Source organism: Crocuta crocuta, unplaced genomic scaffold, assembly GCF_008692635.1.
Source record: "Crocuta crocuta isolate KB4526 unplaced genomic scaffold, BGI_CrCroc_1.0 scaffold417, whole genome shotgun sequence".
In the NCBI taxonomy this organism is placed as follows: domain Eukaryota; kingdom Metazoa; phylum Chordata; class Mammalia; order Carnivora; family Hyaenidae; genus Crocuta; species Crocuta crocuta.
The window spans coordinates 1,669,972-1,694,455 of record NW_027536463.1 but is presented as its reverse complement, the minus strand read 5'-3'; the positions used below and the strand labels follow the sequence as shown (position 1 = coordinate 1,694,455).

Sequence of the window (24,484 nt, the reverse complement as noted above, 5' to 3'; positions counted from 1 at the left end):
TACCAAGACCTGCTTTACTTTAGGCAATTCATATAAATTAACTCATTTGTTAGAAAAGCATTACCTTGTGAAGGCAGAAACTTGGGTCAGTGACACTTAGTGATTTGTCCACAATTTATGGACTAGTTGGGAAATGCATGTCATTCCCACTCTGAAGCTGATTCCACTTTTGACTATATGACTCTGCCCCCTTAGAACTTTCTTCCGGAAAGAACACCTTTGAGTCTGGGGAGGTGCGTGTGTCATACATGTAGAGATTGGGACACAGCTTTTCCTTTCCATGATCATTGTGTATTTGCATGTACAGGCACGAATTAGAAGGTTACACATTTCTGGTAATCACAGTCCAACATTTCTTACCCCAAACCTGAATCCTTATATGGTTTAGATTTGAGACATTCAGATTTTTTTAATGACGTGTATCAACTCTAAAAAACAGCACTTCCATAGAAATAAGCACAAAAGAATGCATTGCACATTTCAAACATGTGATAGCAGCAGTGACTCAAAAGAGGACTGATTACTTACTCCAAGCCCCTGAGAATGTTTGTGATGTTATAGTAGCCCAAACATTAGGCCAAGTTCTTCCTTCAGAAAGATTGTTTTTATTTTGGTTGGCTTCACACACAGTAATATTTGAGAATATAGGATATACAAAATGTTGGACTATCTTGCTGTATATATTTATATGTTTCCCACTCATGGGCTTTTATACAAAATAGACCTTTTTTTGTCTTCCATTAATGGCTTGTAAATGATGCACAAAAATTAAAGGTGATTTTCTGGTATTCGGTAAATAGTATTAATTATTTTTCTAATACTAACATTAATATTTTCTGAAGTTACAAAATATAGTTTTCATCACAGTAAAGTTTTGTACCACAAAAAATAAAAACGAGGTTGTTTTTACCTTTTTGGATGAAATTTTCATTGTTGTTATAGGAGCATGATTCTGAAAATTAAAAAAAAAAGGTAGCTGTTAAAACAATTCTTTAAAAAGATTTGCATTAAAAATGTTCTCTTTTCTGTTAAAATTCAAGAACTCATCATTTCTCTACATTTGCATGTATACTAACAAAGTTTAGCAATACTTGTCTATAAACTACATTTCCTTTGCTGGTGATAAGGATGGGTTGTTCTACATAGACATGCTTCAACCAAAAAAAAAAAAAAATAGTAGCAATTATAACACAGTATCAACACAGTCATTAGAAAAAGAATAAAAGTTTGAGAAATTTGAAAGAACTGAAAAAATGTATCTTAGAATATTGAACCCAATGAATAGAACTTGGGCCTGAATGAAGTGGGTAGGCTGAGGAACAGTACCTCATGTTTTTCCTCCACAACGTAAGCACTGTCTGCATAAGACACTACCCTATACCTGCCAAATGTGGCTTTGGAAAGACATATCAGCCTGAATCATGCTTATTAATTCTTCTGTTGCAAACAAAAATATTGTTAGACAATGTCTTTAAGAAATTTTTTTTTAAAAAACTTTAAAGTTTTTTATTTATTTCTGAGAGACAGAGAGAGAGAGAGAGACAGTGTGAGCAGGGGAGGGTCAGAGAGAGAGGGAGACACAGAATCCAATACTGGCTCCAGGCTCTGAGCTGTCAGCACAGAGCCCGACACGAGACTTGAACCCACGAACCGTGAGATCATGACCTGAACCGAAGCCAGATATCTAACCGACTGAGCCACCCAGGTGCCCCAGAAAATGTCGTCTTGATAAATGTGAATTAGTGAAAGTACCTAAAAATTTTCTGAAATAGTAATCCTTTTGAAAGTCATTCTATTCATAAACTTTACTTCTGAAACATTATATAATTCCTAATTTTTGAATTAAAAAATTAGACTTGTGATAACCTGATAACTATCTCTGAAGTTTCATTTGAATAGCTCCAGTGAGAACAAGCACTCAAAATTAACTGTACCTACAATTATTTCGCTTTCTGGAGGTGTGTGTTCTTACACACATTTAAAAGAGAAAATGGTAATGTATCAAAACATTCACTTGCAACAGGTTTTGATCATTGTTTAGAAACACACACAAATACAAAATAAATACTGCAATTTATATAAGTTAAGTTTGAGGAAGCTGGATCTATTTTCAAGAAATATTCTGAAGAGAGGATTAAAAGAAAAAATTATGGTTCTGCACTCTATAAAAACAAAGGGTCTGGTTTTTAAAAGTTACATTGTGTTTTCTGCAATATATCAGTGTGACACTTAGCTAAGGAATTTGTTTCATTTCAAATGCATTATTTCCTCACGTGCTAATCACATATATCATACACACCCAGTTATTTTTACCTCACATCAGAAAATATGACACAAACACCATGTTGAAGACAGTAAGTAACTGTATTTGGTAACTGTGTCTCTATTTAGCCATCACAATCACTGGCATACAGGTCCATAAGAGAGCTCAACCATTTTTAGTCTTGACTGACTCTATTTTTCCAATGAGAGTTTATTCTTCATGATGATAACACTAGCATAACTCATATAACAGACCATAAGTAGTTAGCACATGATCAGAATGACTCACATTTCTTTAAGAACTTTCCATAACTTATATATTTGGGTTTGTGTCAAACTCACTTAGTTAACGTTTTCTGCTTATTAAAAATTGATATTTCAGAATTAAAAATGAAGTTCTACAATAATGGCATTTTTGCTATCTTCAAGAAAACTCCAGAAAAAAGTACTTTGTTATTCTGGCCAGCTAAGTTGTCCTTATTGAATTGAATGCAGAAAATATATTTTATCTATAATGCAATATTGGTTAATCTAGTGAAAAAACCAATTCTTTTATAAAACAAGGCATAGAGAAAGCATGTTAAAGTACATAGTTAGCATTTTATAAGCACACCATTAATGCGCTAATTACAAAGAACCTTATGCCAAAGTGAGTCTAGCATTAAAAATTATAAATTTAGTAACATAGTGGAAAATTTGCCAGAGTTCCTCAGATTTCATTTGATTATTTTTTTTAAAAATATTTCTTTACGTTTAAAATTTATTAGCATAACCAAAAAAATGCATGTGGATCACTTACCTGCTTTTAAAATCAGTAATTTTGGTGACTATGGGAACATATATCAAGTCAATATATTCTGAGTCCGCTCAGCTAAGCAAAGCAACTTACTGAACCAGCAATAGCCTGCTCCTGGGAGTTCTGCGGTGTTAATTTTACTGTTAAAGGCTGACTGTGATCCTTTGATGTCCATGGGCTTTTTTTTTCTTTTTCTTTTCCCCTTAATTGATTCAGTTGGAAATAGTAGTCTGCAATAGGATGAATTCCATGGCAGAGTATCTTCGCAGTCCTAGCAGGCCATCTGGCTGTGTTTTATCCATTTTTCCAAATGTTTATTAGATAAACCACTTGAACTTCAATAACTTACATTTTAAGGAGGGAAGGGTGTGCAGGACACCACAAATCTGCTCTCCAGGGTCAGATACATAAAGAATAGGCACCTTGCCCTGAGCAGGTGATGTCTTTCAGGAATGAACTTACTTCTGTGTGCCTTTTTATTATTGTTATGTATTGTTTTTACTTCTTCTTCTTTCTTTATTTTTTAAGCTCACATTTAAGAACAAAGAGAATAATGAAATCTCAAGTTCGGCAGAACATGAGTTTTGAGTGGTAAGGAGACAACATGTGTTTTATGTAACCAGAGTGACATCTGAATTGAATGCAATAAAGCAAGAGAAAGCAAAGTAGTTTTCCTTAAAATTCCTGGATAAAAAAATATTAGAAAGTTTATCTAACAATCAATAATGTAAAGCATTTAAGTTTCAGTGGCTTGTGAAGTAAATCATAAAAGCCCTTTCGTGGCAAATCTCTTAGACCCTGACCACAAGAGCTCATTTATAAAAATAATGATGACCAAAATTCTTGGAGTTGTGATAATCACTGAAAAAACTAATCTTTTCATGTTAAGATAACTTGAAATGTAAAACAAAATAAAAAAAAAAAACACTTCAGAAAAATATTTGCTCTATATTTCTGACTTTATCGGGTGTTTCCTACCCTCAAAAATTTATGACATTTATTTGATCTTTTATCAAATATTTTTTCCTCCCAAGTGGCCCTAAGATGAAATAATTCCATCCATCATGCATGTTCTGAGATTAACAGAAGGAGATGTTCAAACCTTAAAGACTTCTAACTCCTCCAGAATGAGTTCGCCCTTGGCAGAGCTGTTAGCAGGAAGAACCACCACCTTCTGCACAGTGCCTCGATCTGAATCAAAGGAAAAAAACAACAACAATGGGAAGTAGGAAAGAAAAACATTTAAACATAAACCCACTGGCTTAGAATTTAGAATATAATTTATGTAATTAGTCATCAAGAAGATACCTTATATATTGAGCTATTACCATTTGCCACATTCTAATTTTATTCCAAATTTCATGTTTATTTTATTTTTTCAAATTTCATGTTTAAACTGATCATTTATAATTCAAACCGAACTAATACAAAATTCTTACATTTTGTACATATTTGGTGCAGTCAGAACTATGTGAGAAGACGAGAATGTCTGAATGTCTTAAAAAGTCAAAAGTTCTATTTCTTAACCAAGTGTGTATTCAAATATTAATACATCAGTTTAAGTCTGGCCCTTAAGAGTATTAAACCTCCAAAACAATATCATGAAGTGACACTCCCATGTTTTTGTTAATACTGATACACAAGGATTTGATTGAGAAAAAAGACGATCACAAATGAATTTTTATAATTGTATTCTAAGCACTAATACTAGACATTTACATTTGATTTATAGCCATGAGAGATTTCAGACACAATAAAATGTTTAACTCACAATTCAGAATAATTTTCAAAGCAGAAACATAAATGTGGTATCACATCAGATATGGACACCTATTCATAGAGTAACTCTAGTAATTATTTCATGCATATACACATTTGAGAAATTTTTGTTGATATCCTTAAAATTCAGGGGAAAATACGAAATTAGATGGTCCAAATAAAGATAAGCAAAAAAAAATTTGCTCATATTTCCAATGAAAATGTCCAAAAGAGAGATACCCAAATAAATGTAATACATACAGAAAATGTTATTTATGCCAATATTTTTAGTTAAGATAGTTCTGTATGTCACATAAGCATTTTCTAAGCATATAATTTTGCCACTCTACCAATAACATGCATTATAAGTTTAAAAGAAACTAGTTGAGATTCGGCAATGTGGGGCTAAAGCAAACTTGTGAATTATTTGATAAAATAAAACTGTATTTCATCACCAAAATATGTTTCTATTATAATAATTAAAGAACTATATCACAAACATCAAGTCATTACTTTTAAGTATGAGCATATAACTGTTGGTGTATAATTTGGAAAGATGTATTATCATCAACAGATACTAGAACATTTAAAAATTCTGTTGAGAGGGGCGCCTGGGTGGCTTAGTCGGTTAAGCGTCCGACTTTCGCTTAGGTCATGATCTTGCGGTTCTCGGGTTCGAGCCCCGCGTCGGGCTCTGTGCTGACTGCCAGCTCAGAGCCTGGAGCCTATTTCAGAGTCTGTGACTCCCTCTCTCTCTGATCCTCCCCTGCTCACGCTGTCTCTCTCTCTCTCCCTCTCTCCTAGAAATAAATAAAAATATTTAAAAAAAAATTCTGTTGAGAAACGTCAATAAGAGTTCATTTGAACTGAGTAATACAGGACTTTAATCATTTAGTGTTGAATCCCACAATCCCCAAACCTTACATCTCAAATTGGCCTGTATTCCACAGGCAAGAGTATCGCTAACATAAAAGACCCCATTTCAAATCTATAGTTTCTATCTTATGAACCTAAATTGAAAGATTCAAAATAATTCTTTTCTTAAAAATTTTTAAATGTTTTTATGTATTTCTGAAAGAGAGAGAGAGAGAGTGAACAGTGGAGGGTCAGAGAGAGAGGGAGACACAGAATCCAAAGCAGACTCCAGGCTCTGAGTTGCTGCCAGCATACAGCCTGATGCGGGGCTCAAACCCACAAACTGTGAGATCATGACCTGAGCCCAAGTCAGAAGCTTAACCGGCTGAGCCACCCAGGCACCCCCAAAATAACTCTTACTTAAAAAAAATCTCTACGCCCAATGTGGGGTTTGAACTCATGACCCCAAGATCTAGATTCAAAAGTTCTACTGAATGAGCCAGCTAGGCGTCCCTCAAAATAATTCTTAATAAAAAATGAACTCTACTTTAAAATGTTACCAACTAAAAAATTAAAAGCTATTAATTATCATAAAGATGTTTGTACAGAAGAACAAAACTTTTGCCAGACTTTGCCATAACAATCCCTGTGCCCTGTGAGTATACAAAGTGTGAGCAACTGATCTTAGAAGTTTCAAACTATACTCTACAATTTAAAATTCACTTCTTAAGCCAAATTCAAAAATAAAAACAACAATCTCAAGGCCTTGAAAGCTCTAGATATAATTAAAAGTCTTTGAAATTTGTTTCACTGATCAGCTTCCTTAAAATCAGCCCTGAGAGCAATTTGTACTATTTTTCTTGGACGATCAGTAAATGTGTGTATAAATTTGAAGTGAAAAACGTTTGGGGATGCTGTGCAGAGACAGGTCACAATTAAAATGGATGAATGTGGTTGCAGGTGTTCCCCAATTTGTATTAACACTTCATCACCAAGAGCCTTGGAAACTTCCTAGGGAATAGGATGTACCAAAAAAACTAAAGTAAAAACTTTGAAATTATAACACCTAGGGCAGGATTTGTATAGTATGGTGTGTGGGTGTGTGCATGAGCATCTGTGAAGAATGAAAGTGTAAAACCATCTTTGTTTTTAAGTCGTGTTATCATAGGCATTATATTTTCTTTCTTTCTTTTTTTTTTTTTTAAAGAGGTCACAACAGAGTTTTATGGTTCTCTGCTGCAGCTTGTAGCCATTCTTCGACACAGCAATGACCTCTTTCTTGAGCAGAGACTGAGGAGAAACGGTGTAATCTTAGTCTCAAATAAAACTTCATGAAAGAGGGGCGCCTGGGTGGCTTAGTCGGTTAAGCGTCCGACTTTCGCTTAGGTCATGATCTCGCGGTTCCTGGGTTCGAGCCCCGCGTCGGGCCCTGTGCTGACTGCCAGCTCAGAGCCTGGAGCCTGTTTCAGTCTGTGACTCCCTCTCTCTCTGACCCTCCCCTGCTCACGCTGTCTCTCTCTCTCTCCTAGAAATAAATAAAACATTAAAAAAAATTAAAAAAAAAAACTTCATGAAAGAGAATCTTGATTACAGGGATTCCCAAAGATAAAACTATCAGCTCTGAAAAGAATGAAGTATTCGCAAATGAGACAACTGGCTCCTGTTTTTAACCTAATGTTTTAACTGACTTTGTGAGCCACGCTTTACACAAATCATCATTACTTTTGAAAGGACCCATAACAAACATACTTTATTCAGGCCATTTATAAAATATTACCCAAAGAACAGCTATAAAAATGGTTTAATAAAAAGATATTGCAATACATGCTTTCGACTCATTTGCAATAAAAGCTAGAGCACACTTTTATTTTTTTTTACTGCTTGTCTTTCTATTTTAGTTATTTTTTGCTTTGCTGGTAATGATGAGAAGATTCCCTTTTATTTTAAGACCATTAAAGATAAAATTATATTTTTCTACCAAGTAAAATTGAATGTCAACTTATCTGAAACTCTTGCAAAAATATAAGTAAATTCAAGTATCGGTAACATTTCTACTTGAAAATCAAATTCAAACAAAATCACAGAAAGGCAAGATCCCTAGAGAGAAACACATATTTATTGAATGCCCAATGTGTGTCCAGTTCTATAATAAAAATATATTATTTAATTCTGATGCTGAAGAAAATAAATATCTATTTTAATCCCTTTACTTTTCTACATGTAGGCATGTACTGGTACTTTATGAGCTAGTATTTCTGCCGTGTTCTTCATTACAGTGGTTCAACTTCCATCAGTGAATCACAAATGAATATATCGGTTCTTACTAGAATTCCATGAATTAGAGTTTTATGTGCATAAATTATAATAGTCATTCAAATTGTAGATTCAAATATGAATAGAATAGCTTTAAATCTTTGTGGTGTTGTTAATCATCACTATTAACAATGGTAAATTTAGGTTTCATGAGACTTTAAATTTACTTAATTTGGGAAGCCTTTTTTAAAAATAATATAAAAATACAAAGAGTTGTTTGTGTCTTCCCCCAAAACAAATGAGGAACTCTAAATTTTATGCTAAGTCTACCTCTAATAATTAGCTTAGTTTTCTAAAAAAAAAAAAAGAAAACTGTCTATAAAATTGGACAATACATTCCTTACATTGAAGAATCTCTATCTAAGAAAATCTAATTTATACTATCTTATCAGAACAATTTTATTGTCTAAGATCATCTTTCACAAGTCAGCAAAAGGATGAAAAATTTCTTCTTCACTTAAATCTATTGCTGTTTCTTTTTTTATTATTTTTTAATAGTTTATTGTCAAGTTGGTTTCCATTAACACCCAGTCCTCATCCCCACAAGTGCCCTCGTCCATGCCCATTACCCCCCTTCCCCTCCCCCCACCCCCAATAGTCCTCAGTTTGTTATCAGCATTCAAGAGTCTCTCATGATTTGCCTCCCTCCCTCTCTCCCACTATTTTTCCCCCCTTCTTTGCTCTGTTTCTTTTATTGACTGGCCTTTCTTCTACGGTTACTAAGAATACACTCAATCTCTTTTATACATCCCTCCACATATATCTTTATCATTTCTTCCTCTGGTCTAAGCATGAGTCCTCCCTTCAGGTGTACTTATTCAAATTCAAAACCAAACCTTTTGCCTGTCTTTCTCTGGGCACTGTGTAATTTGGTATTATCCTATTTAAAATGTGGTGCTCAGAATTATATACACGATTACATCGTTATTTTACGAAATGGCAGACCTCACTGAAACTGGACTATTTAAAAGACACAGCAGTAGGGACACCTGGATGAATCAGTCAGTTAAGCATCTGACTCTTGATTGTTGGCTCAGGTCATGATCTCACAGATCATGGGATGGAGCCCCATATTGGGCTCTGTGCTGACAACATGGAGCCTCCTTAGGATTTATGCTCTTATTCCCTACCCCACTCACAGTCATGTGCATGCTCTCTCTCTTTCAAAATAAACTTAAAAAAATAAAAATAAAAAGACACAGCAGTAGTTCTAGGAGGTGACTTCACACTGTCAGAATCCCCAAATTCAAAAACCCAAGACACAAGTGTTGGTAAGCATGTAGAGAAAAAAGAAACCCTTGTGCACTATTGGTGGGAATACAAAATCGTGCAGCCACTGCAGAAAACAGTATGGAGGTTCCCCAAAAAGTTACAAATAGAACTACCCTATGATCCAGCAATTGCACTACTAGATGTTTACCACCCCCAAAAAAATAAATACAAAACACTAATTCAAAGGGATACATGCACGCCTATGTTTATTGCAGCATTATTTACAATAGCCAATTTATGGAATCAAACCAGGTGTCCACTGATAGATGAATGGATAAAGAAAATGTGATATATACATGGCTATCTATGTATCTTGCCATTTGCAATAGCATGGATGGAGCCAGAGATTACAAGGCTAAAAAAAAATAAGTCAGAGAAAGACAAATACCATATGATTTCACACATATGTGGGATTTAAGAAACAAAACAAATAAACAAAGGGGAAAAAAGAGAGAGAAAGAGAGGGGCAAACCAGGCAACTGACTCAACTATATGGTTACCAGAGGGAAGGTGGGCAGGGGGATGGGTGAGATAAGTGATGGGGATTAAAGAGTACAACACTTATGATGAGCACTGAGTAATGCACAGGATTGTTGAATACTGTACTGTACACCTGAAACTAATATAACACTGTATCTTAACCATACTGACATTAAAATAAAAAACTTAGTAAAAAAAATGGTGCTGCAGCACCTTCGTGGCTCAGTAGGTTAAGTTTCCAACTTCGGCTCAGGTTTGAGCCCCACATTGGGCTCTGTGCTGACAGCTCGGAGCCTGGAGCCTGCTTCAGAGTCTGTGTCTTCCTCTCTCTCCCTTCCCTGCTCATGCTCTCTGTTTCGAAACTAAATAAACATTAAGCGCGCACGCGCACGCGTGCACACACACACACACACACACACACACACACTTCGAGTAGTTGATCAACAACTTAGGTGATTGATCAGGATCTCTAGTACTTGAACCAAGGGAGAAAATACCCTACCTCTACTTACTGTACACCATTTACAAGGCTCTACTCTGGATATCTTCATATTTCTGCTTTTATTACAAACTGCCTGATTCCCACTATCTCTAGGTTCAGATTCTGAAGAAATAGGTTTGATTTGGTCCAACTTAATCTCCACTAAGGCACGGCATAGACTAATGCTTCAAGACCAAGCAGTTGTCAATGTTTAAGTGTCCTTTCAATCAGTTTTGACACCAGGAAAGAGCCAATACACAGGTAATAACCAATGGCTGCTCCCTAACTAGGCCCATGTTAATGGCATAGCTACTCTCAAAATGCAGTCATGGTAGACATCTATAATTTTTTTTTTCAAGACACACAAATCTTTCAGTTTCCCATATAGAAAATACTTTTGAGGTAAAGAACTAACTTGACTTGGGTTGTCCCCCACCCATTTTGACCCACTGATTTAACAAGAAATTACTGAGTGCTTTCAGTGTGTCAGGCGCTATAATTAGTATGGATGCAAACATAAATAGGCAGAGCATTGAAGAGTTTATGGTCTAGAATTTATGGTTTTTTAAGTAGTAAGTCTGTTCCCATTAAAATGTTAGTCATTGAAAGATACACATTCCAGAATATCCATAAAATTTCTGATTACTTATGTCTATACAAAGCCATCCCTGTACTTTTTAGTTTGAAGATGATAATATAGTTATCAAATGTCTGCTTTCTGAGGGTAGTGAGAATGGCATTCCTTGAATATCCTCAAAACATAAATCCTTTGTGTTGTTTTATAGAATTTGGAGTATTGCTTTTATTTCCTTGGGGTAAGCTCAATGCCTACGATACATTTACAGTGAAGCAGAGTATGCTTTTTCCCTTAAGTCTCAGTTTGCTTGTGTGTAAACATAAATAATAATTAAACCTTTGTAATGGATATCTAAGGCCTACCCAGAATCACTTCCCTTCCTTTTGATAATAACACCATGAAACATCTTTTGGAAACATGTCTCTCATTCTCAATCTAAAGAGTTAAGGAACGGTGTGTGTATCTCTTTGAGCTCCAGGGAGATGTCATGACATAGGCCTGTCCAATAAGAGTATCTCTTTACCCTGGTGATTCATGGAGGAGCAGACACAGAAACAAGTCAGGACCTGGCCTTCCCTGGGAATTAGAGATTTGTGAGCCTCTTTCTTTGTGAGATCAGGGCTATTAAGGACTTGTAAATCTGGAGATGCAGGGCCATCCATCCGACCACATGCAGGGACTCTACGTGAAAATGAACAATACAGAGGAAAGGAGAATTAAAAGATAGTGAGATAAATTCCTGAAGACATCATTTAAACACAAATTCAGCTGTGTCTGAGGCTGCCTCCCACGTTTCCCAGTTGAACGCACCCACACAGACACAAACGCACATACCAAACATTAATTTTTTAAAATTAGATTAAGAAAGGTGGATGGTCACTTTCAGTTAAGACTTAAATGAATAACATATGGAAATTTCTCAGCATGAGGTCTGGTACATAGTATACCCTCAATAAGGACAAGTTATTTTTTATTTATAGTTCAATCACTTACTAAACTTTTGACATTATGCGAGTCACCATTTTTTTTCTAAGCCCCAACTTTCTCATCTGTGAGATACAGATAACAGATATACCTTGAATATTCTGAAGCATTGTGACGTGAATCAAGCAGGACAAGTTTTAGAAGTGATTTGCAGGATATAAACCTCTATACAAAGATAACATAGCAGACTCACCAACCCACATTAGTAATTTTAATTTTCTTTATTTCACTGAATCCTTAGAGAAAATTCCGCAGACCAGCTTCTTTCCTGTCATATAGATTTTATACCATCTAGGATTTTTTTTCTTTCTAACAAGGGGAATCAGAGCAATATTATCCTTAAACCTTTCCGCTGTCTCCAGACAAAAGAACAGCTTGCATTTATAGCACAGTAAACGTTAGCTGTCTCAAACAAGTGATCAGACGTAGCTCATCACCCAGCAGCAGGTTATTTGAATAGTCCTTTGTGTATCTATCAGCGGAGTCTCATTTAAACTATAATCCTGAGGTGTTTTACTGGAAATTGCCATGCAAAACTGTCTGCTTGCCACTGGTCACCTGGGGATTTGGGAGAAACACTGCCTCCTTAATCAGATCTAGTCAGACCCCTTCCCCCCGTTGTTAATCTGTAAAAATATTCTAGTCAGGTCTGGCTTCCTGGCTGTAAGATCTGTTCAGTCACTCAAGTTCCTGCAGTCAGAGACCTGTACTTGGTTTAACGCTTTGCTGTCACCTCTTTGAAATTCTTAATAATTTTACACAAGTGACTCTGATTTTTCAGTTTGCACCAAGCTCTGCAAATTATGTTGCCAATCTGATTCTAGATTTTGGTAATTAACGTACCTGCTAAGGAGTGGCCTTATTCAGTTTAGTAAAGAAACATACAAATCCCAAAGTCACTTTCTTCTTTTTCCTCTAACTTCACCGAGGTGCCTCTAGATGTCAACCCAAGCAGCCCTATATATGATTTCAGAGGCAAATTGCTGCTGGAAAATCAGTTGTAGCATTTATTATGAAAATTAGTATTATAAAAGATAAAATCAGTCTATTTGTTAGACGACAGTTCTTCTTTCATCATAATTTTTTAAATTTGTTTATTAAAATAAGCTATTAAAGCTTCCCCAAACTGCAATAACTTGTTTATCGTTTACTAGTTTAGTAAAATAAACAAAGTAAGCAATTAAAGCCCCCCAAAACCTGCAATAACTCTGTGTGACAAATGAAACTTTTATAGATAAATTAGGGACGAATGACTGGACATCCTACCTTGTAAGTTTCTATAATCAGATCTATCCAGTTGGCTGCCTTCTTTCATGTTAGTTGGAATATGAATTCATAATACAATAGATTTTTTTCTATTAGTTTATCAAACAGCTACATTCTTAGAACAGTGTTTTTAAAAATTTAAGAATAAAACTAAATTACAAATTTATAATATTTATTAAAAGTTTACTAAATACAGTTTTAAAAAGTGGCAATTCTATTCGTGAATGTTCTCCTGCCAAAAAAGTTAGGTAAAAAGAAAAAAAATTCTAAACTAGGTCATTTAGCACAATTTTTCCCACTTAGCACAGCTTTTCACACTCAGTAGGTAATTTAACTGCTGTGATGTTGACAGCATCAGTCCTTAGGGCAGTTAGAATCCCACTTGGTCATCAAAGGAATCTCAGTGTCTCTGTCTGAGGGGTGGCCCTTGGAAGGGCAGCAACAACAAATGCTATCTATTCAGCATCTCCTAAAGTGTGATGGTGTTAAAGTTTGTAGGGTCACGTAAATTTGGATAGTACTGGGTTAACCTAAGTTAAAGAGGTTTCCTGGGTGTCTGTTGAAGAACCTTTCAGAATTGTTAAAATATTTTTCTGCATTGTAAGGAAAATATAGAATTCAGTGACTTTCAAGTTTATTTGCTGATACCATTAATGTCATCTCACTCCCAAAAACCTACCATTCCGGTTCACTTAGAGACCATATTCTATTGGACAAACAGTTTCTCAAACTGTGGTGTTCAAACTATCTCACTCAAAATAACCTAAGGAGTTTCCTAAAAAATTTGGGGGTTGTTTCCTACGTCAGACCACAGACTTATAATTTTTAGAAGCGTTAATGTTAAATAAACTTTATAGAAGAAATGCATATCTACTCAAACATTTGCAAATCACGGTTGAACAGTACAATTCCTTGTAAACTACTTTGTTTTTTGGTAGTTGTATTTGTCAACAAAAAGACTACTAAATTAGCTTTTTATACATATGTTAATTTTTAATTCTCTTTCTGCTTAAGTTTAGCTAAAAATATATTTCTACTGATAAACAAAAATTAATTAACTTAATTGGAATGTACTAAAATACTTTGGGAGAGTCTCCAAGCAAAGTATAATAACAAGTTTCAGACATTTTGAAAATTATATTATATAATTATAACTATATATGTGTGTGTGATTTGCATATAAAGTATATATGAAAAGTGTATCTATATGAATTTACAAAAACACCCACTTAATCCACAAATCTTAAAATAATGATAAAATCTAGAGTTGGCATGGATATGAGAAAATAACTGTTTTCAAACACTTGAAACGCATTCCAAAACATCTTTCTGGAGGGCAATACGGCAGTTGGCCATGATGAAGTAACTGATACCAGAATAGTCCTTCTGCAGTAAGCACTATAAAACTGACAAAGTGAGGCAATTCTTTCTAAGTAATGGATAGTAGAGAGCACATGACTAAGAGAAGAAAAACTCACAAGATAATCTTCACAAGATAATAATCACCTCACTTTCTGTCTAGCAGCAATAACCCAAGAGAGATGCAAAGAGCTGCTGTCCAAGTAGTGCATGGTGGTCCCACTGAGAAGAGGAGGAAGATGTAAGAAACTAGGGCAACAGAAGCAAACTAATTCTGTAGTACATGGTATCAGAGAGACAAAGCTGTGCAGAATTGGGGCTCGAGAAGTTCATGTGAAAATCCCTTTTGAGTCTTTTGCTGACTTCTGGGCTGTATGTTTGCAGGATAGGACCTCCCAGGGCTTGACAGTTTGCAGCCGCTAAGGGGACAACAGGACAGATAAATTATAGTTTCAGGAGTTCTGGGAAGAGCGATCCTAGGTGAAGTGGGCGTTCTGGCCCTACCAGAGCACACAGCTCACATTAACACCCTGTTAAATCTGCTGGCATCCAGCTAACATGATAGCATGAGCCTATGAGAGTAAGTGCCAAACTGTAGAGTAAGACTTAAGTTTAGGGCTGCCCTAACAAAACTTGTAACCATGATCTGATAAGACATATAAGGGAGATGGTTCGGAATTTGAGTCCTGCTAAGTTAGAGTGACCTACCTTGAGCACAAGATTTTTAATAAAGAGTAAAACAAGTCTAAACCCAGTCTAGACTGTCTGCTAGAACAAGAATTAATACTCTTCTGGGGAAGATAACAGAACCTAAGGCCATGATATTATCTGTAATGTCCAGTATTCAACAGCAATGAAAATCATACATGGAGAGACAGAGGGAAAGAGGGAGAGACAGATAGTGTTTGGGGGGAAATGTGTGGTCAAAAGCCAAGAAGAAAAAGAAGTTAAAATTATCCAGGTGTTAAACTTAGCAAATGACAACTTTAAAGCAACTATTATAGCTCTATATTTATATTCAAAATATTGAAAAGAAATTCAAAAAAGAAAGGGAGATATGCGCCTAATGAATTAATGAATAGAAAAACTCAGGAAAGAAATAAAAACTATATAAAGTCAAATGGATGGCTGACAACTATGGTGTAATAACTAAAATAAAATATTAATTCCATAGACTTAGTAGCAGGCTGGAGTTGAAAGAAGAAAGAGGGCACCCGGGTAGCTCAGTAGGTTAAGTGTCTGACTTTAACCCAGGTCATGATCTCATGGTTCCTCAGTTTGAGACCTGCATGAGGCTCTCTGCTGTCAACACAGAGCCTGCTTCAGATACTCTGTCCCCCTTTCTCAATGTCCCTCCCCCACTGGCACTCTCTGTCTCTCTCAAAATAAATAAACAAACATTTTTAAAAAAGGAAAGAAGAGTCAATGACTTGAGGGTATATCAATAGAAATTTTCCACTTGCAAGAACACACACACACAAAATGAATACAGTGAATAGCTTTTGGGCATGTGTGACATTATCAAACCTTCTAATAAATGTGCTCTGAATGGAGAGTAGGAAGCGACGAGGGAAGAAAAAATATGTGAAGAAATAATGGCTGAAAACTTTCCAAATTTGACGAAAAATATTATGTTGTACATCTAGAAATGCAGTGAGACCCAAGCTGAATAGAGTTCAAGCTGAATACAGACACCCCAGGCACATTTTATTTAACTGCTGACACCAAAAGCTATAGAAAAAAAACTTGGAGAAAAAAAAGATAATCAGAAAAAAAGACATCATGTCAAGAGCACAAGGGATTGTGTTATTGACGACATTTTATTAGAAATAATGGAGGCCAGAAGATAATAGGATGACTTTTTTAAATGGTGAAAGAAAAAAAAAAGTTAACCCAGAATTCTATATCCAGTGAAAATATTCTTTAAAAATGAAGATGAACTCAATTATTCTTTAGATAAATAAAATCTGGGAAAAGCTGTTGCCTGCAGACCTCCTGCATTTGTGAAGAGATGCTGAAGAATGTGTTTTAGTCAAAAGAGAAATAATATAAAATGGGAACTCGGGTTTACAGGAAGAACAAAGAGAACCAGATATGACCCTTTTTCTATCAGAGCTGATTGAGTTGCAAATATCTTGCAAACTTCTGCAGCCATTTGTAAGCAGGACAATGGCTGACAGAAGGACAAAGCTGATTCCTACTCCCTGCTAAGGAGAACAGAGCCCAAAAATTCCAAAGAAAGAAACTAGAGCCCTAGTGAAACCACATCTAAAGCCATTCTACCATTGTTTTTCAGATTTGTGGACCAATAAATCTTTACTAAAAAAGCAAGCAAGATTTCTTAGAATCTCAAGTGCCAGTAAAATAAAATCCCCCCTTTCCTCCAAAAGAGTCAAGCATGTGTCGTATCTTACAAAGTGAAAATATAATTGGCATTTATAGAATAATCCCTCTATATTAACAGATTACACTCCATTTTAAATGTAGGCCCATTATCTTTTTTTAGCAAGTTTAATTTTCAAACGATTTTATTCTTTTCTTTTCTTTTTTTTTTTTTTAATTCCTTTGGTGGTAAAATCTGTCCTGACATGAACCAATTTGGTCACAAACCTGACCTGCACTTTTACTTCCGGCTATTTATGGTTTTTATTTATTACACTTGGCTTCAAGTTTTCTAGGTCTCACCGAAGAGCTAGTACTATGTATTTTATGGGGTGTGGTCTGAGGTTCTGCAAGCCATTTTACCTAATATATACACAATCACCTGTTTTTCTTAAAGTTTATTTATTTTTTGAGAGAGAGAAAGAGAGAGAATGAACAGGGGAAAGAGGGGAGAGAGAGAATCCCAAGCACGGATTCTGCACTGTCAGCAGAGTCTGATGTGGGGCTCAAACTCACTAACTGTGAGATCATCACCCAAGCTAAAACCAAGAATTGGATGCTTAGCTGACTGAGCCACTCAGGCACCCCTCACCTTTTTCTATTCAAATACTTCTGAAGGCCAAAATGCATTTGGTTTCAAGTAGGAAATATAAACGAGGATGGCTTTTCTTTTTTCTTCATCTACTTCTTGATTAAAAAACAAGCATGTGTACATTGAGCAATTAAAAAATAATTTAAAAGCTATAATTAAGTAAAGCGATAGATTGAAATCATTTTCCATTATTACTAGTGATAAAGTGGAATGTAAATATTCAAAAGCAGACCAACTAGAGCTACTCTAATTCAGGGCACCGCTACTGAGATCACCAAATAGCAGTTAACACTGGAAGGGATACAACCAATTAGTGCTGTTCTCCCACAGGCTGACCACTGGGCAGACATGTAACTGTGCTCCCTGATGGCTCTTTTCCAGGTAGCTCTCACCAGTAGGGAAGCATTGCACCCAACAGCCCAGTTAATGGCAGTTCCTACACCACTACTGAAAAATAAAATACACCTACTTCCTCCAACCTGCAGTCGGGTCTTCTATTTTCATTGTATCCATCCTGGTTTTACACTTCCAATTACACTTCCAAATTTGAGCAAACCTGCTTCCTGTAATCCTTTTTATTTCTCTATAAAATGTGGATATGCCTTACATACCTGACAAGGCTGTTCAAGATCAAAGGAGAGAGCTTATGTGAACCTTCCTTGTAAACTCTACAGAGAATATAACTAATTTTACTCTCTGTGGTCTGAAATTATCCTTCTTTATTCCAACTCCTTGTTACATATTACTACTTACTATTCTTATATATCAGTGGTTTACTTTGATATATAATTTCCAGACAAAAGAAATGCCTCCTACATTGCCAGCAGGTTCACCCAACATCTGCAGTTAAGCTTCTTCTCTCTCTTTTTTTTCTAATACAAGGTACACAAATTTAAGTAATACTTAAAATAATTATACACATGTTACTCATTGCCTATGTCCTCCCACAAGGCCATTTACTCTATAAAAGGAGAGGCATTTGTGTTTTGTTCACTGCTAACTCTAGTGAAGAGTGGTATCGGAATTCATAATAGGAACTCAGAATATTTATGTATGTATATACATACTTATATTTACTTATATTTTTAGATGTGATTGATCTCAATAAATTTATATCTACTCTGTAGACACAAGTACACATGTACCTGCTGAATACTTACTAGCTTCGAGGCAGTACATTCGGGGTTTTATGTATATCATCCCATTCAAGTTTTGAAATATGTTCATGAAGTAGGTATAATTAATAAAGTAAGACTTAGAGATGTTATATAATTTGCTAAGGTCATAATTCTGACAAGTGACAGAGGGCGGGATTAAACCTATGTCCTCTGAAGTCAAAGTGTGCTCTCTAATTCTTAGTCTAGAATTCATCCAAGAATAACTTACACTTAAACAAGCTATTCTGTATTAAACAAGGTTTTGGAAAAACTCCAACTAAAATTAGAATTGGTCATTATGATGAAGATGTCTGGAAATTTTAACTTGCCATTTCACACTGACATACGTAGATCTAGAATATCACAGGTAAGCACACACGTGCTTGTATCCATTACTGCTGTGTAAAAATTCAGAGTTTTTTATTTAGAGAAGTTAATTAAAAAGTAGTCTTCTGGGCCAAAGTTGAACAAGGAATCATAATGCCAAGAATTTTATCAAATTAGCAATTCTATAAGAAGTAATGAAATTATACATTTTACACTAGTTCACAATATAATATGCTTATTTGTTCTGGTTCTAGAAGCTAATTTTCTCTGTGAGGATTAGAAAAAAATTAATTTAGTATGATACCATGTGATAAACCATCCACATATGCATTATTATATTTTCCTAGTGATACAACTAAAGAACACTCAAATAGGGTCTCAGAAATCACTAAAATTAATGGTTTAGGGTGTTGTAAGCTGCTAAAACATATAGATCACATTTAGTATCGCCATTGCATTATCTCATGAATAATTTATTTCCATTTAATTTAAAATAAATAAACTTACTTTGAATAATGCAGGTGTACATTCTGTGTAAGGTGTAATTAATCCCACACAGTATGCAACAACTAAATTTGCAAAGATTCAAAATTGGGGCTAACTCTTCCTCTATAATCTTTCAACATCTGGGGAAATAATTACTCATCTGAGACTAATAAATTTTATGGTCACTAATTAACTTACTTTCCTGCACCATTTCATAAGACGGGCTGTTGTGCAACTGTTGTCAGAGTTTAAACTGTATATTGGATGTTCCAATGGCCCGGAGCATCTACCTATGTTTCTGGGTGCTTGAGTACAGAGAGAAAAGCTTTCCCCTCGTCATTCAGTCATCTCTCAACCTAGCATTTACTTGCCCTTTTTGACCTCCTCCTGTTCACATCTCATTCTTTTCACAGGAATGGCCATCCCCTTCTCAAATCTTGCTGGTATGAAAGGAGACAGGGTAATGAGGAAAGGTGCATATTACAAGGTCACTCAGACACAGCTGTGCCACATCTGATGCTCTTGACCACTGCTTCTTTCCTGCCTGTCACTCTCTTTGATCCAGGCCACCATGATGTTACATCTTCCTCTTCTGTTACTTTCATAATTGCTCCTTCTCCATTTCCTTGGTAAATACTCTTTATTTTTGTACCCTTCAGTGACCATCCCAGAGTTAAATTCTTATCTGCATAGTCTCCTCGGGTGGCCTCAAGGATTGTCATGGATTCAGCTAACACCTACAACACTATGACTCCCATATCTACATCTCTAGCACAGCCCTCTCTGCTGAAGTGTATCTACACTAACACTCTCTGACTTCGTCAGGATGGTCCACCAAATGTTTAACTCAATGTGGAGCAGGCTTGGGTTTGGACTTTATTACTGCTCCTAATAGCTTCACAACCCTAAGAAAGCCATTTAACTTCTAAAAGCTTCAGTTTACACAACTGCAAACTGAAGATGCTGATTCTATCTCATAGGGTTGCTATGAGATTTTGTTAAGATAACGTATTTTAGGCAATAAATTCAGTCTCCGATACATGACCATGTCATAGGAAAGTGTAGGTGTGCCGGTCAAAAAGGGATCCATTACTCTCCAAATCTGCTTGCTGATTCTATATTCCCTTGAACAGTGAGGGGGTACTTCTTTCCACCTATTGCCAAGCCACAGATCTACAAAACATTCTAAACACTGTGTTCACTCTTCTACCTTTCCCAAATCAATTTGTTATCATAAAGTCCTTACTTCTTCCAAAACATCTCTTAAACCCAGTAATACTTCTCAACATCCGACTCCAAACATCTGTCTTAATTTAGGCTCTCATCCTCTCATGGCTATAATAAACAAAAGTCTCCTAACTGGCTTCCTTTTTTCTGTCTATAATATATGCTCCACAACATTGCCATAAAGTGATGATGACAGTGATCTGAACCCCTGGCTGAACCACTCTAAGGTGACCTCTGATGAATCATGCATTTGTAGATCTTTTCCCACTGAGTACAGGTGGAATGTGTGACTTGCTTTTCCAGTAAAGTAATGCTATTGATAGCTCGTCAATCCCATGACTATGCCACATTATATGGAACCCCATTTGAGCAGACTGAAGGGAGAGACTCTGTTAATTTCAAAGCAGCAACTAACCATGACTTGAATGACCATAAAAAGATCCACGTGGCAGAGTGCTGCAGTGGCCTCATTTCTGGATCAAAATAAAAGAGATTAAGTTTTTCAAACATCATGTGAGTTTGGAAGAGATCTTGAACTCCAGAAAGTGATACAGCCTGGCTTTGCGAAACCCTAAGCAGAGAGTCCAGCTAAGCATTTATCTACAGAAACTGAAACAACAAATGTGTGTAGTTTTAAGCTAGTAATCTTGTGATAATTTGATATGCAGCAATAGAAAACTTTCTCAAATGTGTGTCAGGCAGCCACATCATTCCTGGACTCTACAGATCCTTACATTATAGATCTTAGCACAATACTGTGTATGAAGAGTTTACACTGCTCTTTCCCCAGATGTTTATTTAGCTAATTCTCTTATTTTTTCAAGTCTTTTCTCAACTCTAACCTCTCAATGAGACAAACTCAGACCACAAATCTCCTTTCCCCAGGGGTGTGTGTGTGTGTGTGTGTGTTCCACAGCAATGATCAACTTTAAACAGGTGGTATAATTTATTTATTGTGGTTATTTTGTTTTCCAGTAGAATGTAAGCTTCACAAGGGCAGAAATCTTAGTCTCTTTGGTTCACTGTCATATACCAAGCACTGGTGAGAGTGCCTGCCACATAATAGGTTCCCAATAATATTTACTGAATTGGATGGAATTGTCTCCTCCACTGGCCAAAAGGTCCTTGAAGGTAATTGTTATTGCTATTTTTCTTTATATATCATAAGACTTGGCATACAAGAGACTCAATAGATTCTAATGAGTGAATAAATAATATCCTTGTGAATGTATTACTATGTTGTTCTGTCCTGGTTGAAAAGGAGCTATAGAACAAAACATATTATCTTTTTGCATTAATCATCAAAGACTTGGCCAGAGTTTTAAAACATCAGATTGTTTTTATTTGAGGAATTCTTAACAGAAACATCAAATAGATTTTTATTATTTATTTATTTATTTATTTATTGAGAATTGGGGAGAGGGGCAGAGTGTTGAGAGAATTGTAAGCAGGTTCCACGCTCAGTGTGGAGCCCAATGTGGGGCTCAATTCCACAACCCTGGGACCATGACCTGAGCTGAAATCAAAAGTGGAACATTCAACAGACTTAGCAACCAAGCGGTCCATCAAAGAGTTTTATTGTAATCTTTCAATGAAGCTAGAATTCAAAACCCAGTTGTAGTAGTTTCCTGTTGCTGCTATAACAAATTAGCACCAATTTTGTATCTTAAAACAACACTATATTTATTACCTCATAGTTCTGTAGACTAGAAGTCTAACATGGGTCTCACTGGGCTAACATCAAAATGTCAGGAAATTGTATTCCTTTCTGGGTATCGAAGGACAATCCACTTTCTTTCATTTTTCGGCTTCTAGAGCTCATCTGACTTCCTTGGCACATGGATCCCCTTCCTCCACCTTCAAAGCCAGGAGAAATCACATCTCTCTAACACTTCTTCCATTCTCACATCTCCACCCTAGGGACAGTCAGGGAAGGTCCTCTGCTTTTGCAAAGTCATATGATTAGACTGGTGATTACACCCAGACAATTCAGGAAAATCTCCTTATCTCAAGGTCTGTAACATTAATCCTATCTGCAAAGTCTCTTCTGCCATGTAACGTAACATAACCACATGTTCCTGATATTAGGGTATAAACTAAGGGGGCTATTAGTCTACCTGCCACATTAGCAAAATAGAAAAAATAAGCATACAACTAAGTACAACATACATGACTTTAATACCACAGATTTACCTCAGAAAATCAAGTTGCAAATCATTTGGTTCCGATTTATACTATATCTCATATTCGAAAATGAAATATTTCCTTCCATTTTCTGTAAAATTTGAATTCCTTTCAGTTCAATAAACAACACAACAACAACAACAACTTTTAAAGCCAGCTTTCCACAGAAACCACCCAGCACAACTAGGAGTTAGCTAAAGACCTCCTTTGGGTAATCACATAGAGAAGGCTTGGCCTTGCTGAATGTAAGGCTGTGAATTCTTCTCCCAGGGACAAAAGCTACTCAGGCTGCCTCCGAGAGACTTGGCAGCACATCAAGAACAAAACACCCTGTGGTTATCTCTTCTCAGCACACAGACAAAAGGTTTTAGATGGTCTTTAGGCTAGAAAGTTGTCTTAAATTCATGTACCAGTAAAGGGTTAAAAGACGGCAAGATTCAAGGATAAGGTTTGGTTGTAGTTGTTTTCAAGTCATCTAGGAAAACATCAGTGATTAAATAATTAAAGAGTGTTACAGAGCAAACCAGCACCATCTCTCCTGCTGAGAGGCACTGTCTCTCCGTGCAGGATATTCTGAAATCCTTCAAATACATCAACTGAGTATGCATATTCCATTTTAATTAAGTAACAGAAGCATGCCAAAGAGATATGCATGTGTTTTGGTGAGTATGTTAAGACATACTGAAGACAGATATAAGGCCCGCTTAAAAAAATTGAAATGAGCAAAGATGTAGTGATACATGAAAAATTCGGGTGAAGACCTACTCCATTTTTGCAACCTCTCTCTCCCCATCAAATATAACTTCCTTCATTCTTAAATATATGGTCACTTACATAAAAAGACATCAGATTCACAGTTTACGCTTGATCTTAGCCAAAAGGCCATGAAGTGATTCAGATTCAGAGTTTAAATTCCAGTTGAGTTAATTCACACACAAACCCGGCCTGTTCTAAGTCTTCTCTGTCACCTTGTAAGATGTACCGTGTTCACATGTAAGACTTGGTGGCAACATGCGGATAGACGAAAGTGAGTGACGCTATTCAAACGAAACAAGGCTGATGCTAATGCTGAATGTCAGCACATGAATCATATCATCTTGAGATTTGTGGATGAAATATTAAATTCATTGTAAAATGAGATAGTATAAAGCAAATTAGCTGAACTTTATAAATAAAAGGTATATAATATAAAATGGCGATGGTAAATGAGGTAGTAACATGAAGAGAATAAATGGTGGGGATGTGAAATCAGCCAGCAAGAGTTTACACTTTAGTTGTATCATATGCCAAATATCTATGTGATGTTAACTCATCTGAGCTTCTGTCCTCATCATATACTATGATGGAGGATAAGTATAGCTCATTTGCTCATTCACTCAAACAATATCTATTGAGTGGCAACTTTGAGTGATGCACTATTCTAAGTACTGAAGATACAGCAAGGAATAAATCAGACAAATATCCTCGCCCTCCATGGTGTCTGCATTCTCACATTTTCTCACAGAGTAGTGATAAGAGTTGGATGAGATTCCAAACAAAAGGTAAGTATTATGAATAAATTTAATCAGCATCATTATAATAGTAATAAAATATTTCAGAAACCTGAAAAACTGTACTTATTTGCATAATAAGTGGAACTCTAAATAAATAAACGGGTTATTCGGGCAAATTAAGAACACTCATATTTACATAATCACTATGTGAGATTGTATGCTGTCTTCAAAAA

At 35.8% G+C, this 24,484-nt stretch overlaps 1 protein-coding gene across 1 annotated transcript in view; it reads right to left on the bottom strand.

Moving 5' to 3' along the window:
- Positions 1-24,484, bottom strand: part of SEMA3C (semaphorin 3C) — a 173,701-nt gene that overhangs the window by 18,765 nt on the left and 130,452 nt on the right. Inside the window, exons 13-14 of the mRNA XM_077748524.1 lie at positions 4,161-4,249; positions 911-952 (exon numbers count right to left, since the gene is read on the bottom strand). Coding sequence (XP_077604650.1) covers positions 911-952; positions 4,161-4,249 — 131 coding nt within the window. The remainder of the gene's footprint in view (positions 1-910; positions 953-4,160; positions 4,250-24,484) is intronic.